The sequence below is a fragment of the Diceros bicornis genome, chromosome X, assembly GCF_020826845.1.
Source record: "Diceros bicornis minor isolate mBicDic1 chromosome X, mDicBic1.mat.cur, whole genome shotgun sequence".
Lineage (NCBI taxonomy): Eukaryota > Metazoa > Chordata > Mammalia > Perissodactyla > Rhinocerotidae > Diceros > Diceros bicornis.
In genome coordinates, this window is record NC_080781.1 from 11986639 (window position 1) to 12012657 (window position 26019).

Consider the following 26019-nt stretch of genomic DNA (forward strand, 5'->3'; position numbering starts at 1 on the left):
CTAAGGAGAGTTGGAGTCTCCATTATGTCCTTGCATTGATTGAGGCTCACTACAACCTTCAGTTCCAACTAAGTAATTTCCTATTCCAACAGAAGGGAGACTCAATCCAATCAAAGAATCTAGGTGAGAAATATGATGGAAAGAATTTTCCCCTACCCCAGTTTTTAAGAGTCCTTTTATTTCCTCCTCTCTAGGGAAATAAAAAAAAATTGAAAATATGGGCTCCACTAAAATCTTGCATTTTATAAGTATTGTACCCTGTTCTTCACTTATATTTAAATCATTTTCTTATAACAAACAATTCACTACAATGCAATTCTAGTGAGCTTTAGGTCCAATTTCACATCTAGACAAGAGTTATTCCTAACACAGGAATGAGTAAATTTTACAATAAGTAAAACTGATGCATAAAATAAATAAAATGAGATAATAAGTCTCAAAAGAATTGCATAGTGCCATGGCAGTGCTTCATACAGCAGACAGGATTTAAGGAGATTTTATCAGTTGGATATAGAAATTGCATGTATTGAAACTTTGGATGATTTATTTTCTGTGGGAATTTAATCAGTGAATAACAAAACAGAGTGAGCTAGAAGCGTTTGCTGCTCAAAGTTACTGAAGATGGCTGGTCAGCAGCAATAATTAACTAATTAGAAGAAATGGAGACTATATGCCTAAAATTCTTTCCTTATTGAAAGGATCTAACTGACTCTCCCTGTGAATACGTTCGACTAAGCTGTGCCTACAGATTGTTCTTTATTTTAGCTTCAGTTAATCCATGACTCAAGCTCATCTCCATTTTGCCCTCATATAGGAATTTTGCCATATTACCATAATATTTTATTCTGAACCTGCTATCAAGGCCATTAGTCATTCATTATAACACAAAAATTCAAACTGGCTGCAATTATGTTTTCTGAATCAAAACCATACATTTTGATGTGGATAATTTAAGGTTCTATATTTAAAAGGCATTGAATGAGTCATAATGGTAAATAAGAAGACCCTTCAACTAGCATTCATATCTCCTGCATATGAAAAATTAAATGGATAATTTCTGCCTATGACAGATTTATTTTTTTGGTGGAGAACATTCAAGAATTGATTTAATTAGCTATAACTATGCTCAGAAGCATAATTTGAAATATTGTTGAATGAACGAGGAAAGTATTTTCAAGCATAGAGAAAACCCTCTTAAAATTCCCTTTTGTTCATTATTCAACAAACATTTATTAAGCACCCACAGTTTGCATGGCAATGTACCACATAATGATAATCTAACCTGGCATCATTCTTTTCTAGCTCTGGTAGTTAATTGAATGAGTTAACCTCTTCAGCTATCCATTCACAGTATGTGAGGAAAGATTATAGAAATTAAATGAATGAGTCAGTCTGAAAAGAAACACAGACGTGTACTGAGGTTTCCTTTTGTTTTATGTGCTAAAAAGAGGTTACTAGCTAACTACTCTTTCTATTTCTTCAGGGGCCCAGGAATTTAAAAAGAATCTTATCTCATTCAGGCAGTGAACTGTATGCTTAATCATGAGTTTCTAAATGTTTATAAAGGTGAGAACAGCAATTTGCAAGATTCTACAGATACGGCAGGGAAAAACAGCACAGTCAATTTAGGCAGATAAGGGAAAATGTATTTTGAGGGATTGTTTCCACTTGAAAAGTAATTGTAGACTTAATAATATAGGATAGGGTCAGCATTTTAGAGCTGGACATTAGAGCTCATCTAGGCCACTGGTTTCTAATCTTTTGCGTTAGAGTCACTGGATTTTTAAAAATACGGATTCTCAGTTCTCATCCCCAGAGATTCTGATTCAGTTGGTCTGCAAGGGGCTAGGAGGGGAAGCAGGCATACATATACTTCTAAAAGCTCCCCAGCAGCCAAAGCTGAGACCCACAGATCTAGTCCAGCCTCAACATTTTTGGAATGAGTTCCCTGAGGCCTTGAAAGAATAAATATCTTACCTAAGATCAACACAACTTATAACTCTTGGAGCCAGGCCTAGAACCCAAATATCCAAATTCCTAGTCTGGATCTCTCTTTCCTAACCAACTAGCACTGTTTCTACTTCTCTCACACGCTGGTTGAGATCTAATTACCAGTTAGTAATAGTTAGGAAGCCAAGACTACCTATAATCCACGTGACTAGCAAGTCCCCTCCTCCTAATGACCGTGTGCTTCTTTTCTTGCTAAGTAGTGAATAAGTCTTCAGATGACACTGTAATGATTAATATACCTGTTTATTCTACATTTTTAAATACTTCACTTTTTTGAAACTTTTGCATCCATAAAATATATCATTCACATTTTAAGGCAAATAAAACAGATGTAATATTTGAATCTGTCCAATTAAAGTATTCATTATTGAGCTTATATAGCTGAGCACATGGAAGTACTCTAATGTCTTCCATTAATGTCTTCCAGACTGGGTTTTCTTAGCCAGCTTCCTTATATGATAATGCCTTTAGATTGGCCACTTCCACTGGGTTCTAAAAGCTCCAGGCAGGTAGGGCTCTTCTTCATCTTCATCAACTATCTTCCAGCAGCTAGCAAAATGCTTGCCATAGATTCAACACTCAACAGTTAATTGTTGAATGAAAAATCCTTTATTACATTTTGTTAAGAAATGAGACACAGTGTCTTCAACCAACTTGTATAGGACAATCCCACATAAATAAAAGTACTGGGTAGATGGTTTTATAAAGGAGTAGTTTTACAATTTCTTTATTACAAGAGCATTAGCCTGATTTTCCTGACATAAATTTGTACTTGCCATACCATTTGGATTACAGTTGGCTTTTCATTCATATTATGTTAAAGTCCTTCATTCAGTATATCTTTTATATGTGGCTGAAGGCACAACTGACGTGCAAGAGACATTGATGAAATAAAATTAATACCAATTTTTCTTGTCTTTTAAGAAATATAACCATTATTATTATCTGGCAAGATAAACAGTACAGTGCCTTTGGTGACTCAAAGGGGTCACACAGTATTGTGGAAGGCAGTAATCTAGCTGCAGAAGAAGATGATTCAATCAATGGCTTTTTAAAACCAAATTTTTATTAAGCAGGTCATTTCAATCCCACCTTTTCAACTCACCATTTTGACCCAACCACACACCCAGATTCCACACATTTGTCTCTACGAAGGCCATTTGCTCTTTACCCTGAGGTTATAATTTTTCAGTCTTTTATCTAATTCATATAGAAATAATCAATACAAAATACCACTGACATCAGCTAAAATGACACATGTTTAAATATGGTAGAGATAAATAATTAGCCAAAGAATCGATGTTAAAAACTGACACTAGAAAAATTAGCCATGGTAGAACTATTCAATGCCAAGTAATGAATATTTAATCTCTGCTATATATACAACTGAGATGAACTAGAGGGCTGGAGGGGAAACAGGTATACATTTAAAGGGTTAATCTTAGATCTAACATTAACATTAAAGCCAATGTTAATGGAAGAAATTGGGCTGTGAATGGGCCACAATACTAGAAGTTCCTGGCTCAGGGCCAGGTACACAGCAGGGATTCAGTAAATGCTTTTTTGAATGAATGAATGAGTGAATGAATGAGTGAGTGAATAAATGAATGGTCCTCTTCATAGATTTAAAGTATAGTATTGGGATTTGGAGACTTGGCTTTAAAACAGTCTATTCAAAGCTATGGATAAATAAACTAGATTTTGGGAAAGTCAGTGCTAAGTATAATGTAGGTGTTTCTGTTTGTTAATTAATTAAAATGACCACAAAGTCATTATTCTTACCCTTAATTTCACAGCCTGAAAAGTAAATGAACTGTATCTGTTCCATGAATAATTGAGTTGAACTTGAAAGAGAACTCCCCATTCCGAAAGCCTCCCACACTACCAGTTAACTGTGATTTATCCCTTTACTTCTGAAGAATTTTAAGAATCTTCCATCTGATTTGACTGACAACCAATCTGTGCTTCCTCTGTCTTTATTCTCCCAGGAAGAAGATGTTACTCGTGAAGGTCGTTTTAATTTTAGCGGTTATGGGATGGGTCACTGCCTCCAAGTGAAAGATGGAACAGCTGTCAAGGCCACACCTGCCAACCCACTCCCACAACCCCCAAAAGATGCAGATGCCATCAAGAAGAAGTTTGTGGACCGAGCAAAAAGGATTGACACAATATCTCGAGCTGCCTTCCCATTGGCCTTCCTCATTTTCAACATCTTCTACTGGATCACATATAAGATCATTCGGCATGAAGATGTCCACAAGAAATAGATGTGCCCTTCAAATCCTGGGACCTTCTTGCCTAAGTGTTGTGCTTGTAAATACACAGTGAAATTGTCTTTATATCACTTTGACAGAGGAGAAGACTGGGGGAGGGGGGAGGGAGGATCATGGGGGCGGGTTTCCTGGCACCTACATGAATAAAGATAAGTTATCTAGGCAATGAAGGAAAATGTTTGCACAAAATTAAGGTGTTGCAGAATCACGTGAGCATAATTCTCTTCATAGTCTTTAGCATTATTCTTTCAGATGATGCATTAATTGGACATGATATGCAAGGTCAAGTTCTTGAGGGCTATTTGTCTTTAGGTTTCGTTTGGTTTGGTTTGGTTTTGACTAATTCTGGTACTGAAAAATTAGCTTAAAACAAAAACACACACACACAAGGAAAATACTTACCATCAGACCATAGTGACTAATCTATAGTGAGTCGAGGACCAAACTTTTTCAGGAAAATGCTGCCTCGTTTTTAAAATAAGCCTCCTGAGCTACGTTCTTTACAATGTCTGTAATTAGTGTTTCACCCAAGAAATCCTTTTGTGGGTCGTCAATTATTTCTACTTATCAAGAAAACAACAACAAAAAATAAACACCAATCACAAAGAACAAATTTCTACTTTACTGTCCGTAGATGTGCATTTTAATATTATTTTTCTTTCTTAGATGTCATTTTGGGGTTTAAATTGTGTACTGTGTAATTGATTTGATAGTATAATCTCTTGAAAATAAATGACCATTTTATTTTAGATCCAAGTTAGCGCACTATATTTTTTTCGCTTTGGCTGTATTTACATGCAACTTTAAGTGCTCAAGTGTGACTTAGCCATTGCAACCTCTTGGCCACAGTATTTATGGAGATGGTGTGTCCTGAACGGTGTAGCTCATATTAGCTTGAACTTCCCATTTCTGCTCTCATTGTAGGTGTAACTACTAGTACTAATGTCAACTGACCCATGATTTCTACTGTCAATCCAAGTGAATATCATTTTAAATATCCTTAACTAACTTAAAGAATTTTAAAATTGTACTGTGATTTTCATAACCCGTTGCCTTTTTGGTACCAGAGCTACGTGGTTTGAATCCTGGCTACATGTTTTAAGTAAGAAAAAAAAAAAAGACGTATTTTTGCTTACTCAGATAACAGACAACCTGTAAAAATATAATGAAAAAATTAAATTTTACATGTGCTGTAAAAGGGGTTATTAAAAAATATTTGTTCAATTTCAATAAAGCTAAGTGTGCCACAGCACTTCTCTAATAGTCTTTCCATTTTTGCACTACAATGTAAATAATTTAGATGACAATAGTAACTTGGATTTTTGTTTCTGGTCTTCCTCATAAGCTTGAAGCACTTATATAGCTATTATATTATATACATATACACATAAAGAAAAAGTATGTTATTCTTATTCAAGAAATAGGGAAATGGAGATGTGGAAGTATTAGTAGCTGTGAGCTGGACCAGGGCTTCACTGGATACTTCACATGAGATATGGAAAAGTTCCAAGAGAACTGAGGAATTATAAAATATCAAAGGGAAAAGAAATTTAAAAGAGCAACCTGTCCACCTACCCATCCTGATTTTGTCAGGAAGTTCCATGATGAAAAAAATTCTGAGAACTCTAGTGAAGTAGAGGTAACTCATCTTGACCCTTGTAGATTTTCTTTAACCAAAGATTTCCATTATAATATTTTCAGAAACATGTGGATTCATAAATTGATGTTTATGGCCTTTTAAATTTATTCAAATGTTGAATCATTTCCACAGAAAGCAATATCACAGAATGGCTAAAAGCATGAATTTTGGACATAGAAAGACTAGCTTGGCCACCTAGTGATCTTGGATAAGTTACCTGACTTTTCTGAGTAGCTCCCATTTCATGGAGTTTTAAGAGGATGAACTGAGAAAAATGCAAGTAAAGCCATTAGCTTGGTGTCTAACACATAATAAATTCTCAACAACTAATAGATAATAATAAAATTAGGGGCTGGCCCAGTGGCGAAGGGGTTAAGTTTGCACGTTCCACTTTGGTGTCCTGGGGTTCACGGTTCAGATCCTGGGCCAGACCTACTCACCACTCATCAAGCCATGTTGGCGTGGTGTCCCACACAGAAGAACTAAAAGGATCTAGAACTAGGATATGCAACTATGTACTGGGACTTTGGGGAGAAAAAAGTAAAAGAGAAAGATTGGCAACAGATGTTAGCTCAGGGCCAATCTTCCTCAAAAAATAATAATAATAAAGTTATTATATTTATGAATAGTATTAGTTATCCACTGGGAAAGAAGCTTCACAATTCCTAACCTTGGCAAGATTAATGCCATGCTTTTTCATCATTCCTAAAATGCTATTTTTTTCTTGTGGTCATTCCTTTTGAAATAAATAAGGCAAAGTATTTGATTGGTCTCAATTCTCTTCCTCCCACTGAAAAACAGTAAAATTGAGGCTAAAATGCCTCCCAAAGGTGGGCCTGATCCCATAAGTGTCCTAGGAAAAGCCCTGATGCTTCATGTGGTGGGATGGGGAGGTACCTTGGGGGAAAATCCTAAGCTAAATGATCATGTCTAATCAATGTGTGTACCATATGATTTACTGGGCAGTACGGTCCCCACATTAGAAAATTTTAAAAAGATTTACCTCTAAACATATCTGCTAGCCACTCAAGTAGGCAAAGTCATCCTGGATGGCAAGCAAGATTCTTGACTTTTCTCTGATTCTAGTCCACATTCAGCGGAAAGAACTCTTGAATGTACCAATTTGGGTTATATAAATAAGATAAAATCTCAGGGAAAAAAATTTTGAGTGCCACATACTCTGGAGAAATATATAATTCCCATATAATGTTATTTGAGATTTTATTTAGGACATTTTTCTTTCACAATAGTATTTGAAAGAAAATAGTTCAAGAGTAAAATCATGGCTCCGAAGAAGAGAACTTACTACCAGTTTTCGTTAGATTGGAAGCTTCTGGAAGAAAGTGGCTATGTTCTTATGGGTTCTCTGCACTGCCTGCCAAAGCTCAAATGCCCAATGAATATTATTATTATCATTAGGAAAAAGTTGCTGAAGGACGATATGCTGTGCCTGTTGACAAAGTTATATAAGTTTTTCCCAACCAAGCAATGACATGAAGTAACCAACTACTGCTACCATTTTTCAGATAGTGAATTGCTGTGGGATTTGATTTTTAAACATTTTTTCAATTCCTACCACTTGGTTTTAAGAACAGATCCAGATGACTTAAGGCTTAAAACTTTATGGCATTCTCAAACACCCAAAACAGACGCTACAAACCAGGCTGGCTGTAGATTTTTTTAAAAATCCTTCCAAACAGTGTATACATTAAGCTCCTCATCTATGAGGATGATCTGCTGAACAGAACTACCAAATTCTGAAAGCAAATTTTCCAATAAAGATTAAATGAATATCATTTTATATTTCACTTACCCCATTAATATCAAATCAGAAGGTTCTAACCAAAACACAGCACAAAATTCCACATCATATGATTCACAGCTTTGGAAAAGACTAAAGAAATCTATTCAGAAGCTTTTTTAGGATTTATGCATTTCCTAGTTTAAGCCTGAAGCCAATTTGTGGAATGAATATAAATCATATGTCTGCCAGATACTCTTTTTTAATCTTTCAACCTCTGCTTTAATCTTTTTCTTATTTTCACCATTTGGGGTTAGTTTTTTTTTTTTTTTTTAAGTATAATTTGAATGATTCAAACAATGCACGTTCTTCATAGATCACAAAGTAGAAGAACTGAAGATAACACCACAACCTCATATTCATATAGTGCTTTCAATATATCAACATGTTTTGATGTCTACAACAGCATTCAATTCTAATAATCATCCAAGGCGGCCAGATCACAAAGAATCAATATCCATCATTTGGTCAATAGATAAACAGAAGCTTCATGAGTTAATCGCCTCACCCCAAATCACCTATCACATTAGAGGTTGAACACCCAGGGTAATTTGTTTCCTAACTCCTCAGACTATATTCTTTCACTATATCACATCGTCAGGAAAATAAAAGCCTGGAAAGTCAAAAGTCATGATACCACTGACCCGCCCTTATGGATGACAAAATAAACTGATAAAGGAGGGCATAAAATAGAATATTTCTGTTGACAATGCCTAAGAAAAATAGCTCAAATGCTGCATATAACATTAAGAACATCTTCACGGAGAGTAAATATCTTGTGTGACTGAATGGCTGAAAAGATACTGGGGTTGAAAAAAAGACTAATGGAATTCAATTTAGAAGGTGTTTATTTCTATTTTTGAAAGAGGAAAAGCGACCTTCACATTGTCACACATGCCCCCACATAAGAAAAGATTCAATATTCCTACTTTGGTGCAAATGCATTTTCAAAATAACAAGTAACATAGTTTCCTCCAAGCTGAGGGTAGTGTGTGTTAGATGTTTTTAGACCATGAGCCAGCATTTAGAAAGTACATTATCACTTTGGCACAAATGATTCATAAATAGGTGAATGTGTCTTCGAAGAGGAGAGCAAAGCTCTGGGGTGCTCTGTTTGAAGTGTGCGCTGCACTGGCCTTCTTCTGGTAGGACCCAGGGCTGGTCATGGAATGGACAGCTTGGTAAGTCCTCATGCAGACTGAAGCTTCATCAGAAGCTCCAGGTCCTCAAAAACTATAGAATCAAGGGCTAGAAGATCTTTCATGTGCAAGGATCAGAACTAACTTATATTTCATCAAATTCAATGGATAATCATTTCTTAAGCTACTCCTGTTTTCTGAGGAGAAAGATTTAGGGGTGGGGTAGTGAGGAAAGAAGAAGAAATAAAAGGAAGACAGTAGCCAGAAAGTTCCTTTTAAGGCATAAATCAGCTCATGTCACTCTGCTTTAAACTTCGAATGGTTTCCCATCTTACTCACAGAATAAGCCAGAATCCTCACTGTGGCCACATGATCTGACCTCCCCTCTTCTCCCACCACCCTCTCTCGTCCCCTCTCCCTCCAGGCATACTGGCCAGTGCTTAAACATGCCAACCACACTTATATCTCAAATCCTTTGCACTTGCTGTTTCCTCTGCCTAGCACCCTCTTTCCCTGGGCCAGGAGTTATCAAACTTTTTTAAGGCCAGATAGCAAATGGTTTAGGCCATATTGTCTCTGCTGCAACTACTCAACTCTGCTATTGTGGTATGAAAGCAGTCATAGACAATATGTAAACAAATGAGTGTGGCTGTGTTCCAATAAAACTTTATTTACAAAAACAGGTGGCAGACCGGATGTGGCCCATGGGCAGTACTTTGCCAACCCTTGCTCTAGATACATAAGCTTACTTACTCTAGATATATGAACTTACTCATTCATTCATTTGATTCAGGCCTCTGCTTGAATGTCTTCTTATCAGAGAGGCCCTCTCTGACCACCCTATATAAACTAGTACCCTCCAACCATTATACTCTATTTCCCATTCTTGCCTTGCACTTTGCATAGCACTAGTCACTTTCCAATTGATGCTTTTATGTGTTTATTGTCACACATATACACACACACTTGAAGAATAGCTCCATGTGAGAATGTAGAAACATAAGTTCATTGTTGTATTCCCAGGGTCTAGATCTGTGCCTGGCGCTTAGTAGGTGTTCAATCAATACAGTATTTGCTCAATGAATATTGAATAGTTAATACTTATTAAGGAGTTAATTGAGTGTTTGCATGTGAGGCTTAGAGATGGAACTAAGGAACCTAATAGTACCATTTAGATAAAAATTGCTGTCAAAACTTAAGCAGGTTTTGGGTCTGTAACAATGAAGAAATTGCACTAGATTAGCATTTTCCAAAGTGTGTTCTGAAAAACCCTAATTCCACAGATCCTTAAGGGTCTGACACATTAGCAGACCTGCCTGGATTGAGTTTTTGTAGTTTCCCAGCGACTTTTATCAGAAGACACAGGGCTTCTAAGATATGGGGGTTTTGAGAAATACCTCAGGGAATCTCCTACATTTCAGACATATTTCTCTTTATCCCCCATTACATAGTAGCAATTCCTTTTCCCCTTGATAGTCAGGATCAATCACTCCAGCTAGTAGAGTAACCCTTTTCTTTGCCTGCCTACTCCCTGGCATGAAGAGTCCAAAGTGCCAGGTAGCACTCTCAACTTTAAGTTCCATTGTTGTGTCACTTGGAGGAAGCGGAGGCAGAGATTCCAGAAAAAAAGTTAGAGATTTGAGGCTTTCTATATAAATACTCCTAAAGCATAATTTTTTAAAAGATAAAATCATGACTCTCATGCAAATATAAAATTAACACATGTCAAAAGTTGCATTTAACTTATTAATCGATAAAAAAAAACACAGAAAAATGTTAAAGCCAATCCAAAAAGCATTTGAGAAGTTAGGTATTTATAAGCAATGTTAGGATAAGTTTCCTGGGTTAGACACAAAACTGGTTGATGTTCAACAGTGTTATAACAATAATCCTTGGGGTTTTCTCTTCTTTGGACAGAAATTATCTGCATTTCTGCTAAACAAAATTCTACAAGTTCACCTCTGCCTCTGCAGACAAGATGATGTCAAACTCAGCACTGCACTGAGAGAGTACCTGTAACCTTTTTTTGTCTATTTCCAAGTTTCAGTTTTTCTGACAGACAATTGCCATTCAAATTTAATGCTTAACTATTATCTGACTGTTAATATCATACCTTAACAGGACCAAGACCCAGAGCATTAAAGTAACATGCCCCATATCACACAGCATGTTAATGTAACTTTGGGCTCAGAACCAAAATTTCCTGAACTCTACCCTGGTTCCTTTCTATATACTCCCATGAGCTTTTTTCCGTGTATCCCAGGTAGAGAAAGTTAGAAAGGGTAGTTTCTCTCCTTTAGATTATTCTACCTCCACGTGATTATTTGCCCGTTTTTCTGGAAGGCAGGTGGCATGGTTACAAAGGCACAGTTTGTGGAGTCAGATCTGAGTTCAAATTCTCCTTCTGTCTTGTATTTGCAAGGTGTCCTTGGGCAATGCTTTAATGCCCCAAGACTGAAGATATTGTAAAATATAACAGAATAATATCTACCTCATACAATTTTAGGTGAGGACTAAATTGATTAGTACCTGCCACTTAATGGGTACCGAATAAATATTAGTTCCCATTTCCCTTCCTACCCACCTTTAGTTAATGTTTATTTTTATTTATTTATTTTTTGTGAGGAAGATTAGCCCTGAGGTAACATACGATGCCAATCCTCCTCTTTTTTGCTGAGGAAGATTGGCCCTGGGCTAACATCCATGCCCATCTTCCTCTACTTTATATGGGATGCTGCCACAGCATGGCTTGACAAGCAGTGCGTCGGTGCAGGCCCAGGATGCGAACCTGCGAACCCCAGGGCCACCGAAGCGGAGTACGTGCACTTAACTGCTACGCCACCAGGCCGGCGCCTAGTTAATGTTTATTTTGGGCTGGCCCCACGGAGTAATGATTAAGTCAGATGCACTCTGCTTCAGTGGCCCGGGTTCATGGGTTCAGATCCCAGGTGTGGACCTACACCACTCATCAGCCATGCTGTAGCAGCGACCCATATGAAACGAGAGGAAGATTGGCAACAGATGTTAGCTCAGGGCAAATCTTCTTCAGCAAAAATAATAATAATAATAATAATATTGACGATGTTTATTTTACTAATGACACCATTCAGAGCCTATGAATGGAGTCAATTTCTGTGTGGTCTACCGCAAATATTATAATTTTTTTTTTTGAGGAAGATTAGCCCTGAGCTAACATCTGTTGCCAATCCTCCTCTTTTTTGCTGAGGAAGATTGGCCATGGGCTAACGTCTGTGCGCATCTTCCTCTGCTTTATATGGGACGCCGCCACAGCATGGCTTGATAAGTGGTGCGTAGGTCTGCACCCAGGATCCGAACCCACAAACCCTTGGCCGCTAAAGTGGGGCACGCAAAATTAACCGCTACGCCACTGGGCTGGCCTCTAAATACTGTCATTTTAAAGCATCTAAATATCAAAAAGGCTGATTGAAAGTGAAAAATCCATATCTAGAGACAGTCTGACTACACTTCTTTGGTAAAAGGGGACCAATAGTGTTCTTGCTGTTTCACTTTGACCTAATACAGAAAGGAAAACATTTTCCCGATTTAAATGTTGAAAAGTTTAAGTTGGCATGACCAGGGCCAGTGGGAGGAAGTTACTAGGAGGATTATTGCTATATATAACAAATATTGGTGCAGGACCACTACAGTTTACAAATTGCTTTCACATAAATTTGGCCAGATCATCCTGTGTTCACAGGAATGGCGGCCTTGGGCAAGTTTCTCTCACAGCCTCAGTTTATTCTTCTGTAAAATGGAGAAGAAAAATGGTTTCCCATCAGAAAGCCTAGCACGCAGTAGGTCTTCAGTGTGTGATAACCACCATCAGCAGCAGCAGCAGCAGCAGCAACAGAAGCATCATCATCATTACCATCAGCAGCAGCAGCATCACCACCATCATTATCATCACCATTTTTCAGATAAGAAAACTGGAACATAGCACAGTCAAGGGACTGGTCCACTGTCACAGAGGTAGATCCAGCCATCAGGTACTAGCCATGTGACTCTAGGCAATGTCTTCAGAATGAGGATGATGATATTTTCCCCATCTACCCACATTTCAAGGCTACTGTGAGAATAAAATGAAACCACGAATGTCAAAGGTATCTCAAAACTATTTTCTGGATGAAGAAAGTGGGGCACAGAGAGGTAAAGAAACTTGCCAAAGACATACAGCTTATAGATGTCACACCCAAAATTCAAACTCAGGCAGTCTTTCTGCACAATCCGTGCTCTTAGTCACCACATTATATTGTTCTTCAATATAAAAAATATCATGGTGGATATACAATTTGTATATTTATTTTTTGAAGATTTTATCATATCATTTTTAATTATTCATTTCCTTATCCATTTCCCCTACCAGCCTATGAAACTTTCAAGGGCACTATGTTAGTTTCCTAGGGCTGGTGTAACAAATTATCACAAACTGGGTGGCTTAAACCAACAGAAATTTATTCTCTTACAGTTCTGGAGGCTAGAAACAAGAAATCAAGGTGTCAACATCGCCATGTTTCCTCTGAAGGCTCTCGGAAAGAATTATTCCCTGCCTCTTTCTAACTTCTGGTGGTTGCTGGCAGTCCTTGGCATTCCTTGGCTTGTAGCTGCATCACTCCAATTTCTCCCTCCATTTTCACATGGCCTTCTCCTCTGTGTATCTGTCTGTCTCTAAATCTCCCTCTCTTTATAAGGACACCTTATAGGGCCCACCTTAATCTAGTATGACCTCATCTTACCTAATTATATCTACAAAGATCCTATTTCCAAATAAGGTCACACTCTGAGGTTCCGAGTGGACATGAATTTTGGGGGAACACTATTCAGCCCAGTAGAGGCACCAATTGTGTCTAATTTTTTACACCCTTCCAGGCACCTAGCCCAGTGTAAGGTACATACAGATTCAGCCAGATATAACTTAGTGATTGAGCATGGAGGTGCCGGAGTGGGATTGCCTGGGATCAAGTCTTAGTTCTGTCTTTGGGCAAAAGTTCCAAACTCTCTCTGCGTCAGAGTCCTAATGTGTAAATTGTACCTATTTCACAGAGTTCTAACGAGATTTAAATCAGTCAATTCATGTCAAGTGCTTAGAATAATCATTATCCCATAACAAGTGTTGAACAAATATTATTAGCATTATTTTTAGACAACAAATACAATTAATATTTGTTAAATAAAATAATGAAAGCAAGGAGTGTCAGAAAGCACTGAAAACAGCTTACATTCAAGCTGTTAATATTATAAAATATTTTCACATCAGCCCTTTCTCTGTGTGTAGTCTTTTTAGAGCATCAATGAACATTCAATTTAAGAGAAAGAAGGGCTGTAGGAGCAAAGGAGGTGAAAAGGAAAAGGCTTGCCTTTTCTTCTCCCACAGGGAAAAAGAATTCAAAAGAGCCATGGAGAAGCAGTATTATTTCTAAGAGACTATGCTAGGAAAATGGAATTGCTTTTCTGAAATAAAGTAGAAGACTAGTACCTGGAGGGTCTAAAATGTAATTATGGTATTGATCTCAGGAAAGCCTTGGATGGATCTAACTTTTTTTTTTCTTTTTTGCTCTCCAGTATCATTAAAATGGGCTCACATGTAAGGGTCTGCAGACTGCATATATCTGAACATCACACATCAAGACAGGCAAAAAGGTCCTGTTAGCGGATCCGAGGAGGTCTCTCTCAAGGTAACATTCAATATGTGCTCACATTGGTTCCCTCTTATCAGGAATTTTCTTAATGGCTTTGGGGACTGATTTAACAAGCCGTTAATGAAGTGGCAAGGGACTAGGTTGCAAATCAACCCGAAGGTACTGTGTCCTAGCCCCATCCAGCCTGTGGGTTGACTACGGGGGCGAGGGGATCCCAAACCTCAGACTAAACATGAATTAAGGCTGATTTTACATCTTTCCTCTGTAGTCTCACTGAGGAGATGACTCTTTCTTTGATTCCAGCTATACCTCCTCAGTTTCTTTCCCTTCCAAGCTATTTAGAAGCCTGCAACAATAGTCACCTTTCCCACTTGGTTGGACACACACACAACACAATATTTTGCTGGGAGCCTCTGGTTGCCTCCAAACCCGATGAAAGCCTCGACACTGATGACTGGGGACTCAAGATTTTTTAAAAAGTGTTAACAACAACTCATTATGAATATATTAAGGGTCCTTCAGAGCATTTGAGGGGGGAAAGTCAGAGATGTATTTGAGGCCTTTTGGGAATCTCTGATTCTATGGTCATATTTTTACTAAAGCATTCAGTCAAAACTCTTAGAATTCCACGTCCTCCTTCATAGAGAAACTATGCCAGCTGCAGATAGTTTAAAATGGTTGGATCTTGTTCTGGAATGGGAATGAGAAATGAGGCTGGAGAGAAAAGCTGGGATGAAAATATAAAGTCACATGCCTGGTTAAAGCTCTTGGGATTTCTCTTGTAAGTAATGGTATGCTAGTACAAGGTTTTAAGCATGGGAGGGACAAGATTGATTTTGCATTTCAGAACATAACTCTGGCTACAGAGTATAGAGGAGATCAGAGGGAGATGAAAGAGATAATTTCAAATCTCTAAAGTTTTGACATTAAGTATTCCTATCGAAACCTGACAAGATCCATCTACTGCCAAACACAACTTAAGCAAAGGAGAAGAACTTCTAGCCTGGACAAAGAAACAAAATGGATGCTAGAAACATGGATAAAAATTTTTACCAGTTAAAATTCATCCAAATTCACCACGTTACTAGCTAAAAATTCATCAACATTACACTTCTGGTTACAATCAAGAGTTAAGCATAGTACACAAAACAGTGAGGTATTGTCACTCTGTGGTTAAGAACGCAGGCTTAGCATTGGATAGGCCAAGATTCAATCCCCAAATGTATCACTTTCTGTTCCTTTCTGTTCCTATTCCTTTGATGTATTGCTTAATCTCTTGAATTCTCACTTTCCCCATCTGTAATGTCAATAATAATAGCAGCACCTGATTTGCAATGCCATTGTAAGATTCATACATGTAAAGTGTTAGAAACTACATTACAGGGATCATGGCGAGGGTTATGTCTACCAAACTCAGTGGTTTCTTTACATGTGAAGGGAGCTCACTAGAGTATTCCTTCTGGCCTCTCTTAGCCCCTTCCCAGAAAGGAAAAGTGACTGAATCTGACTGTGGAGTTTGAAGATATTTTCCTGCCCCTTCCTGTTTCTTTTCTCTTGGGGGACAGCCAATCCTCCAAAATTGCACATTGTGCTCTGGTCTTGCCGTGTTTTCAACATAATAGAAACGTTTTCCATGGAGGAGATGTTTTCAACATTTCCCTTCGGGGAAAGCCCACAGTCCCCCAGCACGATCTATGACTAAACAGATAAGTCTGACTAATTCTAGAGTTCAGAATTTTAGAGACTGCTCTCCCATAGATGTAAATCACATTTTCCAATATCAGCACTATTTACAATAAAAGTGACACAGGTATACCACACAGAATGTGTCCTTGGTTAATGTTTTCTCAGGAAAATGTCTCTTTGTTTTTAATATCCAAACTTCACATAAGTACTTTTCAGGGGAATGAGGGTTATATTAAAAAATTACATTTGTGCCTTAAAAAATCAATATAACCTTTTTAACAAAAGATCATGGGGGAAACATCTCAAGTTTCACTCCTAATACAATTGGCATTTAAAATAAATCAAGTTTATATGGATCAGAAGCACGCATAGATATTTTGAAGTGCTCCAGAGTGTCAACAGAGGGGATTTGTGGCTAGGATATTGCTGGCATTAAGAAAGACATGACTGTAGACAAAGTAACTGCTTGTTAACAACCATATTAATTACTTGGTGTCAAGGAAGCAATGTTTTAAGCATTCTAGCTCATGATATGACAGTTTGTTCCTTACATATGGGCATTTTAATGTGTTTTAGTTGGTTAAGGGTTGTGGGTTGATTTGTAATGCATAATAATTTTTCTCATTTAAAATAATCAGAAAAGGGCTCCTTTAGCATTTTTGTGCAGAACATCCGATATCATTAACAGAAAACCAATGTTAAGCAAGAGATGTCTGCATTTTGGGCCTCCCATCTGCCTCACCTACTTGTCTGATTTTTCAATTAGTTCACAACTCAACAGAAGAAGCAGATGGCTATTTGTTGGCCTCCACTAATAAACAGAATACAGCAAAAGTGAGAGGATATTGCTTCCGAAACCAGGTTACAAAAGACTGTCACTTCTGTCTTGTTCTCTCTTATTGCTTGCTTGCTCTGAGGAAGCAAGCTGCCATATTTTGAACTGCTCTATAGTGAGGCCTATGTAGCAAGGAACTGTGAGGGTCCTCTGGCAAACACCCAGCAAGGAACTGAGACCCTCAGACCTATGAGGCCTATGAGGAACTGAATCTTGCCAAGAGTCATGTAAATGAGCTTGGAACAAATCCTCCACCAGTTGAGCCTTGAGTTGATTTCAGTCCTAGCCAACACTTTGATTTCAGCCTTTTAAGATACTCTGAGCCAGGGGACCCAGCTAAGCCATGCACAGATTTCTGACCCACAGAAACTATGCAATAATAAATGTTTGTTGTATTAAGCTGCTAAATTCTAAGGCAATTTGTTATGCAGGAATAGATAATTAATACATTCAGTAAATGTATGCTGATGAAAGAGTAAATGCATGACTTAATTATTCCCCAAAGAACTTAATTGATTTGGATCCTTAGGTACTCACTTCCAGAAAATGGACCCAGATTTTCTGAGTATGCCCTGGTGTTTGTAGAAAAATAAATAAGGCATGTGCCAAAAACTTGGTTGGATCCCACCAGCTTAAATCAAGCCTAAATTTAGAGAATTTCTGTCTGGAATGGAACTTTGAGGTCATTAGCCAAATGCCCTCGTTTTGTAGAAATGGAAACTGAGGCTCAGAAGAGCTAAGTGACTTGACCAGGGCCACAGAGTCCATAGAAGTGTCATGTTAGAGCCCAAGGATTCTGATTCCCATTCCAGGTCTCTTCCACAGCATCCCATGGCAGTGTGTAGAGGACAGGAATATCAGAAGGGCTGGAGGAACCCTGACTGTAGAAAGTAAGTCTCAAGCGGGGCTCAGAAGAGTGGGTAGGATGAGGGAAGGCATTCCACCTGAGGGGTCTACATGACAGAAGAACAGTGATGGGCTGCACCTCCTGTGAAGGGTGCTGAGAATGAAAATCTCCATGGTTTGGTCAATCATCTTAAAGCTCATATGAAAGGTGAGGGTGGGGATGCCTTGGAAAGAAATGGTACCTACAAGGAAGAGAGGTCAGCAGAGATAGGAGGACAAATCTTGTTAGACAGGCAAACCAAGGAACAAACATTTGCATGAGACTTTATGGCAGGCAGCCACAGTGAATCTGGAAATAAGAAAAATGGGTGCACAGGAAGAGATGGTGGGCATCAGAATTGGGGAAACTGGCTAGTTTCAGTCTTGAAGCGGAAGGAAAGAGGAAGGGCTTATATCTATAGATATGGGCTCAGATCTGTGCTTAGAATGTGCCAAAACCCTTACCTGGATCTTGTGGCATTTGTATCATCCATTATATGACCATATGAGCTGCCAGATGGTTATGCAGTGTTCAATCTACACAGCTATATATCAGTCCTGTGACAGGCTAATAAAGCTTTGGGAACTAACATGTAAAATCAGCCCACAAGAAGCCAACTTTAAAGAAATTATTGAGAAATTATTGATTTCTTCATGTTACTGGTTCCTCAGACCCAGATTGAAGAATCCCAAATGTAAGAGCCTGTCATAATGTGGTTTGGTAGATTCTATGATAATTCCCTGACTCTTGATGCAGAAGCTCGGGCATCAGAGAGGAGCCAAAAGGACAGTGGACTAGAGTCACAAGTCTGGTTTCTAGTCTAGCATGACTGGACCTCTCTGCACTTCGTTTTCTTCAACTGCCCAATGGAGATAACAAAAGCTGCCTGTCCTATGTCACAAAGCTTCTGTGAGGGATGAAGTTGGAAAAGCATAAAAGAGTTGTACAAATGCACAACTATATATAAAAAGAAGTTCCACTAAATTTTCCATTGTTGCCATGAAAAGGCCTTTTTTCACTCTGTAATGGTTTTCTTCACAAAGAACAAAGAAGTTCAAAGGCTAAATTACATAAAATTACATCACATTGTCACAGTACATTCAATAAATAATGGGGCTGAAGATGATTCACAAAGGTAATTGGATCAAGGCCCTGCAAAGCAGAGCATTTAATTCCCATGATCTTGTCCAGTAAGGAAAGGCATAGAAGTAAGTCTTCAAGGTTTCAGCCATGGAAGAAGTACCAGAATCCAAATGATGGAAGCAAGGGGAAATGGTGGGATAAGTGTGGAGACTTCCCTGGTGTATTAGTTAAGGTAATGCTAGCTGCTGTAACAGATAAGCCCCCAAATCTGAGTGGCTTAACACAATAGAAGTTTATCATTCACTCATGCAAAGTCCAAATGGGTATTTCTGATTGACAGGTAGCTCTCCTCTCTTCCAAGCAGTGATTTAGTACCTAGGCTCTTTTGACAGCTCCAGCATCACCATGGGCTCAAAGGCCCATGCTGAATCTTCTGTATCTGTCTGGTGTACAGAAAAAGATAGGAGAAGAAGGAACACCTGCTTTCAACTATTTATGCTTGGAGATGACACACATCACTATCACTCACATTCCTATGGTGAGAACCCGTAACAAGGTCCCACTAAATACAAGGAGGGTAGTCCTGGTTTGCCAGCAATAACTCAACACTATGAGAGGGGAGCTCAAATCTTTGGGGAGCAGGTAGCCATCTTTGCCTCACCTGGGAACAGAGGGAATACAGATCTCTACCATTTTGCATCCTTACCTTTCACCAGCATTTCTGGAATGCAAACATCAAAGGTTTTTATAGCTAGAAACATTACCAATAAAACACATAGCATTGCTTGGAAAGCCACTGGCATTTATCCTTAAATCATATGAAAATAGCCTGGCATGGATCTAAATCAGAGATCAGAAGCTTATAGGAGGGCATCATAAAAAAGAAAGAGCTTTGAAGTCAAGTCAGGCTGGGTTCTAATCTCTGCTCCAGCCCAAACAATAAGGGACCTTGCACAATTTCTTTAACCCTTTTAAATCTCAATGCCTTCAGCAGCAGCAAAAGCTCAATAAGATCCTGAAAGAATTTTGTGAAGACTCATTGAAATGGCATGGCAAGTGCTTTGGCCTATGAAAGGCACTCACAAAATAGTGCCCTCACAGCATCTACTGAAGTTGAGCACAAACATCCCCTGAGGCCCAGCAATTCCACTCCCAGCTATACCCCCAATACATACACATATTTACCAAAAGCCGAGTACCAGAATGTTCAGAGTAGCACCGTACATAATAGCTAAAATGCAAAAACAATACATGTGTCCACCAAGAATAGAATGGACAAATAGATTGTGATATATCTTACATGAATACACAGCCATGAAAATGACCAAACTACAGCTACATGCACCAACACGGATGAATCTCATACATATTGAGCAAAAGATATAAGAGAATACCTCCTGTGTGATTCCACTTATATAAAGTTCCAAACAGACCAAATGAATCTATGCTGTTAGAAGTCACAATGATGGTTACCCTTGGAAGGAGCTATTGAATGGGAGTAGATGTGAGAATGGCTTCTGGGATGCAGGTAATGTTCTCTTTTGGAATGAGGGTTCTGGGTACAGAGTGCATTCAGTTTGTGAGAATTCATTAAGCTATGCACTTACATCAACAAAATTTTTTAAAAATAGTGTCCTTCCCCCAAGAGACTCCCAAAATGTTTAAATATTATTCATGAGTACCACCAGCATTTGGAAAGGGAAAAAAAAAGAGAGAAAAGGAGCAGTAGGGGAGAAACGTGAAAGTAAGCCATAAAGAGGGAGAGAGATAGTGAGGATGCAGAATAAGGCTGCAGGGTATCAAGAGCCAGAGATATATACCACTTTTCTAAGAAAACGCCATTTTGTGTTATATACCCCAAAGCCCTGACAATAACAAAAGGGTCTAGGACACTTTTTCACAGTGGCACTGGCATTCTTATTTGAGCTAAATTTTAGTGCTGCTAAAAATACAAGTCTTCCCTATGGGCAATCCACTACATGTCTTCCAGATTATAATGTGTCTTTCTGCTCCATATGCCATCCTGTCATTTCTGTCATTGTGATTTTTCTTTCCCATGTCATTTTGGGGAGCTAAGGTTATATGTATGTGTGTGTATGACGTGGGGGGGGGGTGATCTTTACCAATTCCAATCCTTGCAATCTATATCATTTACCCTGATCACCAACGAGGGCTTCCAACATCATGATCATGTAAAAATCATTCTCTGCTAATAACACCACCAGATAACCGATCTTCTACAGGGGTGACCATGTAATAATTCAAGCCTATGCTCACTATACTTCTACATATTTAACAAGGCTCCCTTCTATGACCATAAATATATGTCGTGTAGTTATCACATAATAACAAAGGGTTACTAAGATTATAACACTAGAAGTCATTTGTCAACACATTTGGTTTCATTTTTTAAGTATTTATAAATGTTAGCATCAGTAGGAACCTTAAGAAATTACCTTCCTATTTAATGTAGGCAGAAAATTGAGGTCAAGAGAGTTGAATAACTTACTTTAAAACATAAAGATAGTTGTGGCAGAACCATGACAAAAATCCAGATTTTCTGTTCCCTATCCAGCATTCTCTCCACTACCCCATACCTTTAAAGGGTTTCTGCGTATCTCTCCATCTATTTGTAATAAAATGAACATGATTCCAGCATTCACCATTTCCCATTTCAATCATAAGCCCCAGGTCTTGATGTCTACATAAATAAGTGTCTTGGCTCTTGCCTAAAACAAATTTATTGAGATAATGTTTTAAGAAGTTTCTGAAGAAAACTATACCAGTTAATTTTTTATTTCCTCAATTGTAGAGTTTTTTCTTTTTACTTTTTTGAAATATTTTTAAACTTAAAGAAATTATATAAGAATAGTATAAAGAATCCCCATATACTTTACCCAAACTGATCAATTTTTAACCTTATTTTGCCATAGCTACTTTATAATTCTCTTTTCCTCCCACCTTCCTTCTTTTTTCTCTCTTTCTCAATCTCCTTCTCTCTCTCTCTCACACACACATTATTATTATTTATTCTCTGAGAGAGAATATTATTGTTGTTATTTTTCTCTGAGAGTAGGTTACATAAACCACACCACTTTACCTCACAACGCCTCAGTGTGTATTTCCTAAGAACAAGGATATTTTCTTACATAACCACAATACAATTATCAAATTCAAAAAAATTAATATTGTCACAATAATATTATCTATTCTACAGTCCATATTCTATTTTTTTCAATTGTCCCAGCAATATCTTTTAGAGCATTTTCCAACCCAGTCCAAGACCCAATCCAGTATGACATATTACATTTGATTTTCATGCCTCTTTACTCTCCTCCAATCTGGAATAGTTCTTTAGTTTTTCTTTTCTTTCATAATATTGACATTTTTAAAAAATGCAGGAGGTTTTTTTTTGTAATGTTCTTTAATTTAGGTTGTATCAGTTAATTTTTGCTATATAATAAACTACCCCCAAACTTAGTAGCTTAAAACAAAAATTTATCATTTCTCACAATTCAGTGGGTCAGCTAAATGATTCTTCTGGTTTGGGCCAGCTTGGTCTAGGATGACCTCATTTACATGTCTGGCAGTTGGCTGACTAGGAGCTGGAGTGATAAGGATGACTTAGCCAGATGTCTCTCATCATCCAGCAGGCTAACCTGGGCTCATTCACATGGTGGGGGTGACAGTTCTAAAGCTCAGCAAGAGAGCAAGCCCCAATGCACAAACGTTTTCCAAGCCTTTGCTTGCATCATATTTGTTACTGTGCCATTGGACAAAGGAAATCACAAAGCCAGCCCTGAGTCAGTGTGAGAGAGCACTCCCATAGATCATGGATAAAAGAAGTAGAATAATTTGTGGCCATTTTTACAATCTACCACAGCAACTAAAGGCAGGGGATAAAATATTTTTTCAAAAAAGAAAGAATATGCTATTAATGGAAGAAATGAGGAAAAAAGACAAAAGCCTCCAAAATAGTGAGGTATGAACACTTAAATTTATAGCCTTGAAAAAATCTGAAATCAAGATGCCACACCAGTTAGCGAAAAGGGCTTATAACACAAGCTGATCAGTAAAGGGTTTTTCAACCTGCTTTTTTTATTGGTCAAAGTGGTCAAATTTAAAAGCATCTAAATGAACTGCAATGCTCATTCTCTGAAGCTGTAATGGAATTAATGCAAACAACTGAATGACAGAGAATTCTGTGCAGAGTAATACGTCTCTATTACAAGAAAAACAACAACTAGAAAACTATGATAGGGAATATTGAGACCACGGTAGAGAAGAGAGCCTACATCCCCTTTAGAGGCAACAGCAGCAGCTCCTTCGTTACTGCTGAGTGCCGCTATGCAGCAATGGAGGCCCTGGAATATCAAAGTTGCCATTTTTTTCAAGAAAATATGGAAATTTAGACTTAAATGTGAAATTTCCAGATTTCTAAATGTTGGTTTAAATATTTTTAAGAGCACATTCACAGACTGAATTAGGCCCAAGGATCATGAATTTGAAAACTCAACTTTTCTAATCTAGAATCAAACTATAGGAACAGAAAGGGTTTAAAAATTGAATAAATGAAATGTTTATCCAATCCCATTAGAGAGATATAAAACCTCTCTTAACCAGTGACTACGTAATATACACCTTTTCTTATGCTCAGTAACTATAAGATTTAGCATCATGGATATAGCATGGATATAATTTTACGCTCAGTAACTATTGTCTTTAGTATCATATATCATATACAGCATAGATGATTGAACTTTATAATACTGGCATACACAGACATGCAAGAGGTAACAGATAACTGACAAAGGATAAGACCATCACACAATTCCTGAAATCAAAAGCCTGAATTTATTCCTCACTTAAGTTTAAGGGAGAGATTTGCTGGTCAGGCAGAGTCTCTCTGAGCAAAGCAAACTGCTGATTTAGAGGATGGGTTTGTTTTGAGGTTACATTTGTCTAAGAGACAGCAGTGGTCAGCCTTAGAAACGTGTTCAGCGTCAGAAGCTTCCCATCAGCTGACTGTCAACGTGTGAGACTGTCACTGATTGGCTGGCATTCGGAGAGTAATCAGTGATGGATAAGATAGCTTTAGATCCTGTTGTGGGGTTTGATTGTTACCACGGCTAGAGAATGGGCTGTCTTTTCCTACAAGTATGGGGGCTTTTTGTGAATTATCAGAACTAACTCTGTAAAACTAACGGGGAACACTGCAAAGGTTACATTGTCATGGCCTCACATAAGCACAGATGCTATTTCACAGTGGGCTATGAGCTTATTACCACATGAGGTGTGGCTCCTCTGTGAAGTCATGGCCGCCCAAGTATAAAGTCAGAGCCACTTCTCATTTCAACCTAAGAAAAGCTCTACTAATGTAGATAGGTGGATTTTGCTCCTCGGGAAGGTAAATGTTCCCACCCTCACGAACTACAAAAACCATAAGTACAAAAAAAATGGTATTTCATTGAAAGCATAGTCTCTCTGATTGCCCTAATACAAGGACAAAAGAGAATAAGAGAAAGCGTGGGATACCGAAGAGGAACAGAAAGGGAAAGAAAAAAGGAAACCAAGGTAAATGTAGTTTTGTGTCTTATTACAACTTGTTTAGGATCAGAGAATAGATTAAAATTCAGACAGCTGGATAACACTCATTTTTTTATATACTTCTATGAAAGAGTTCCTGACTTCCATGACTGACTTTTTCCCTTATTAAGAGCATATCCCTGGCTTTAAACAAAATAGGATGTGGGCTATCTTTTCAGAAATATGAAGCCCAAGTTAGATCTCAGGTGAGATTCTCTTCTGCTGACTTCTCATATAAAGAGGGTCACGGCAGCCTTAGAGAATTGAAAGGTCTCCAAAAAGGGCCACCGGGAGTAGGTGAGACAAGAAGAACCTTGCTGCGTGTTCAGTACAAACGACAATGCCATGTATTTCAGTCTTACATCTATCTGACCCTTGCAGTGGAAAATCTATCTCCTCTCTCCACAAAACTGATGGGATACAGGGAATGGCTTTAAAGCTAAATGACAAGAGAATATGTTGTTTCTCATAATTGCTCATTCACCCATCCATTCCACAAACATTAAGCACTTACTAAAGGCATAGTCTTCAGAGCAAAATAAAATTCATCCCTGTGCTGAAAGCACCACAATCTTAAAAGGAAAGATAAATTTATATACCAGGTGAATATACAGGTAGGATCAGTGCCTGAAGGAGGGAGGTATTTGAATAAGTAACACTCCCTGTGGGTTTTGAGAATTTACTGAAGTGATATTTGAATTGGATCTGGAAGGAAGGGAAAAGGTTTGCCAGGTAAAGGAAACTGCATGTCTAGGGACTCATTTGACATTCACTTTGGGTAAACAACAGGATGAAGTTTCATGCCGGGAAATGGAATTCTATTTTTCTTTCCAATGAACTGTATTGAGGTATAATTTACATACAATAAAATGCACCCATTTTAAGTGTACAGTTCAATGAGTTCTGACAAATATCTATACTCATATTACCATCATCACAATCGAGATTTAGAATATTTGCATCACCCCAAATAGTTCCCACATGACCCTTTGTGGCAACACTTTCCCACCCTTAGGCAACCACTGGTCTCGTGGGTTTTCGTTTTCTGTCACTATAGAGTAATTTTGTCCATTCTGCAATTTCATATAAATAGAGTCATCACACACACACTTCTTTCTCTCAGCACAAGGTCTCTGAGAGTCATCCATATAGTTAAGTGTATAGGTAGTTTGTTCGTTTTTCTTGCTGGGGAATATGCTGTAGTATCCTTACACCACATGTTAATGGACTCTTGCATTGTTTCCAACTTTTGGCAATTACCAGTACAGCTGTTATGAACATTTGTGTGCAAGCTTTTCTTCAGATATATATTTTCATTTCTTTTGGGTAAATATCTAGTAGTGGAATTGCTGTATCAAATGGTAAGTGTATGTTTAACTTTATAAGAAAGTGACAAAATCATTTTCTGGAGTAGTTGTACCCAC

General features: G+C 38.0%; 1 protein-coding gene and 1 long non-coding RNA gene across 2 annotated transcripts in view; one reads left to right on the forward strand and one right to left on the reverse strand.

Moving 5' to 3' along the window:
* Positions 1-4378, forward strand: part of GLRA2 (glycine receptor alpha 2) — a 179804-nt gene extending 175426 nt beyond the window's left edge. The window contains exon 9 of the mRNA XM_058535463.1: positions 3999-4378. Within this exon, the coding sequence (XP_058391446.1) occupies positions 3999-4277 (279 nt within the window). The 3' untranslated portion in view covers positions 4278-4378. The remainder of the gene's footprint in view (positions 1-3998) is intronic.
* The window catches only part of LOC131400747 (uncharacterized), a 115306-nt gene that overhangs the window by 66232 nt on the left and 23055 nt on the right, over positions 1-26019 (reverse strand). The window lies entirely within an intron of this gene.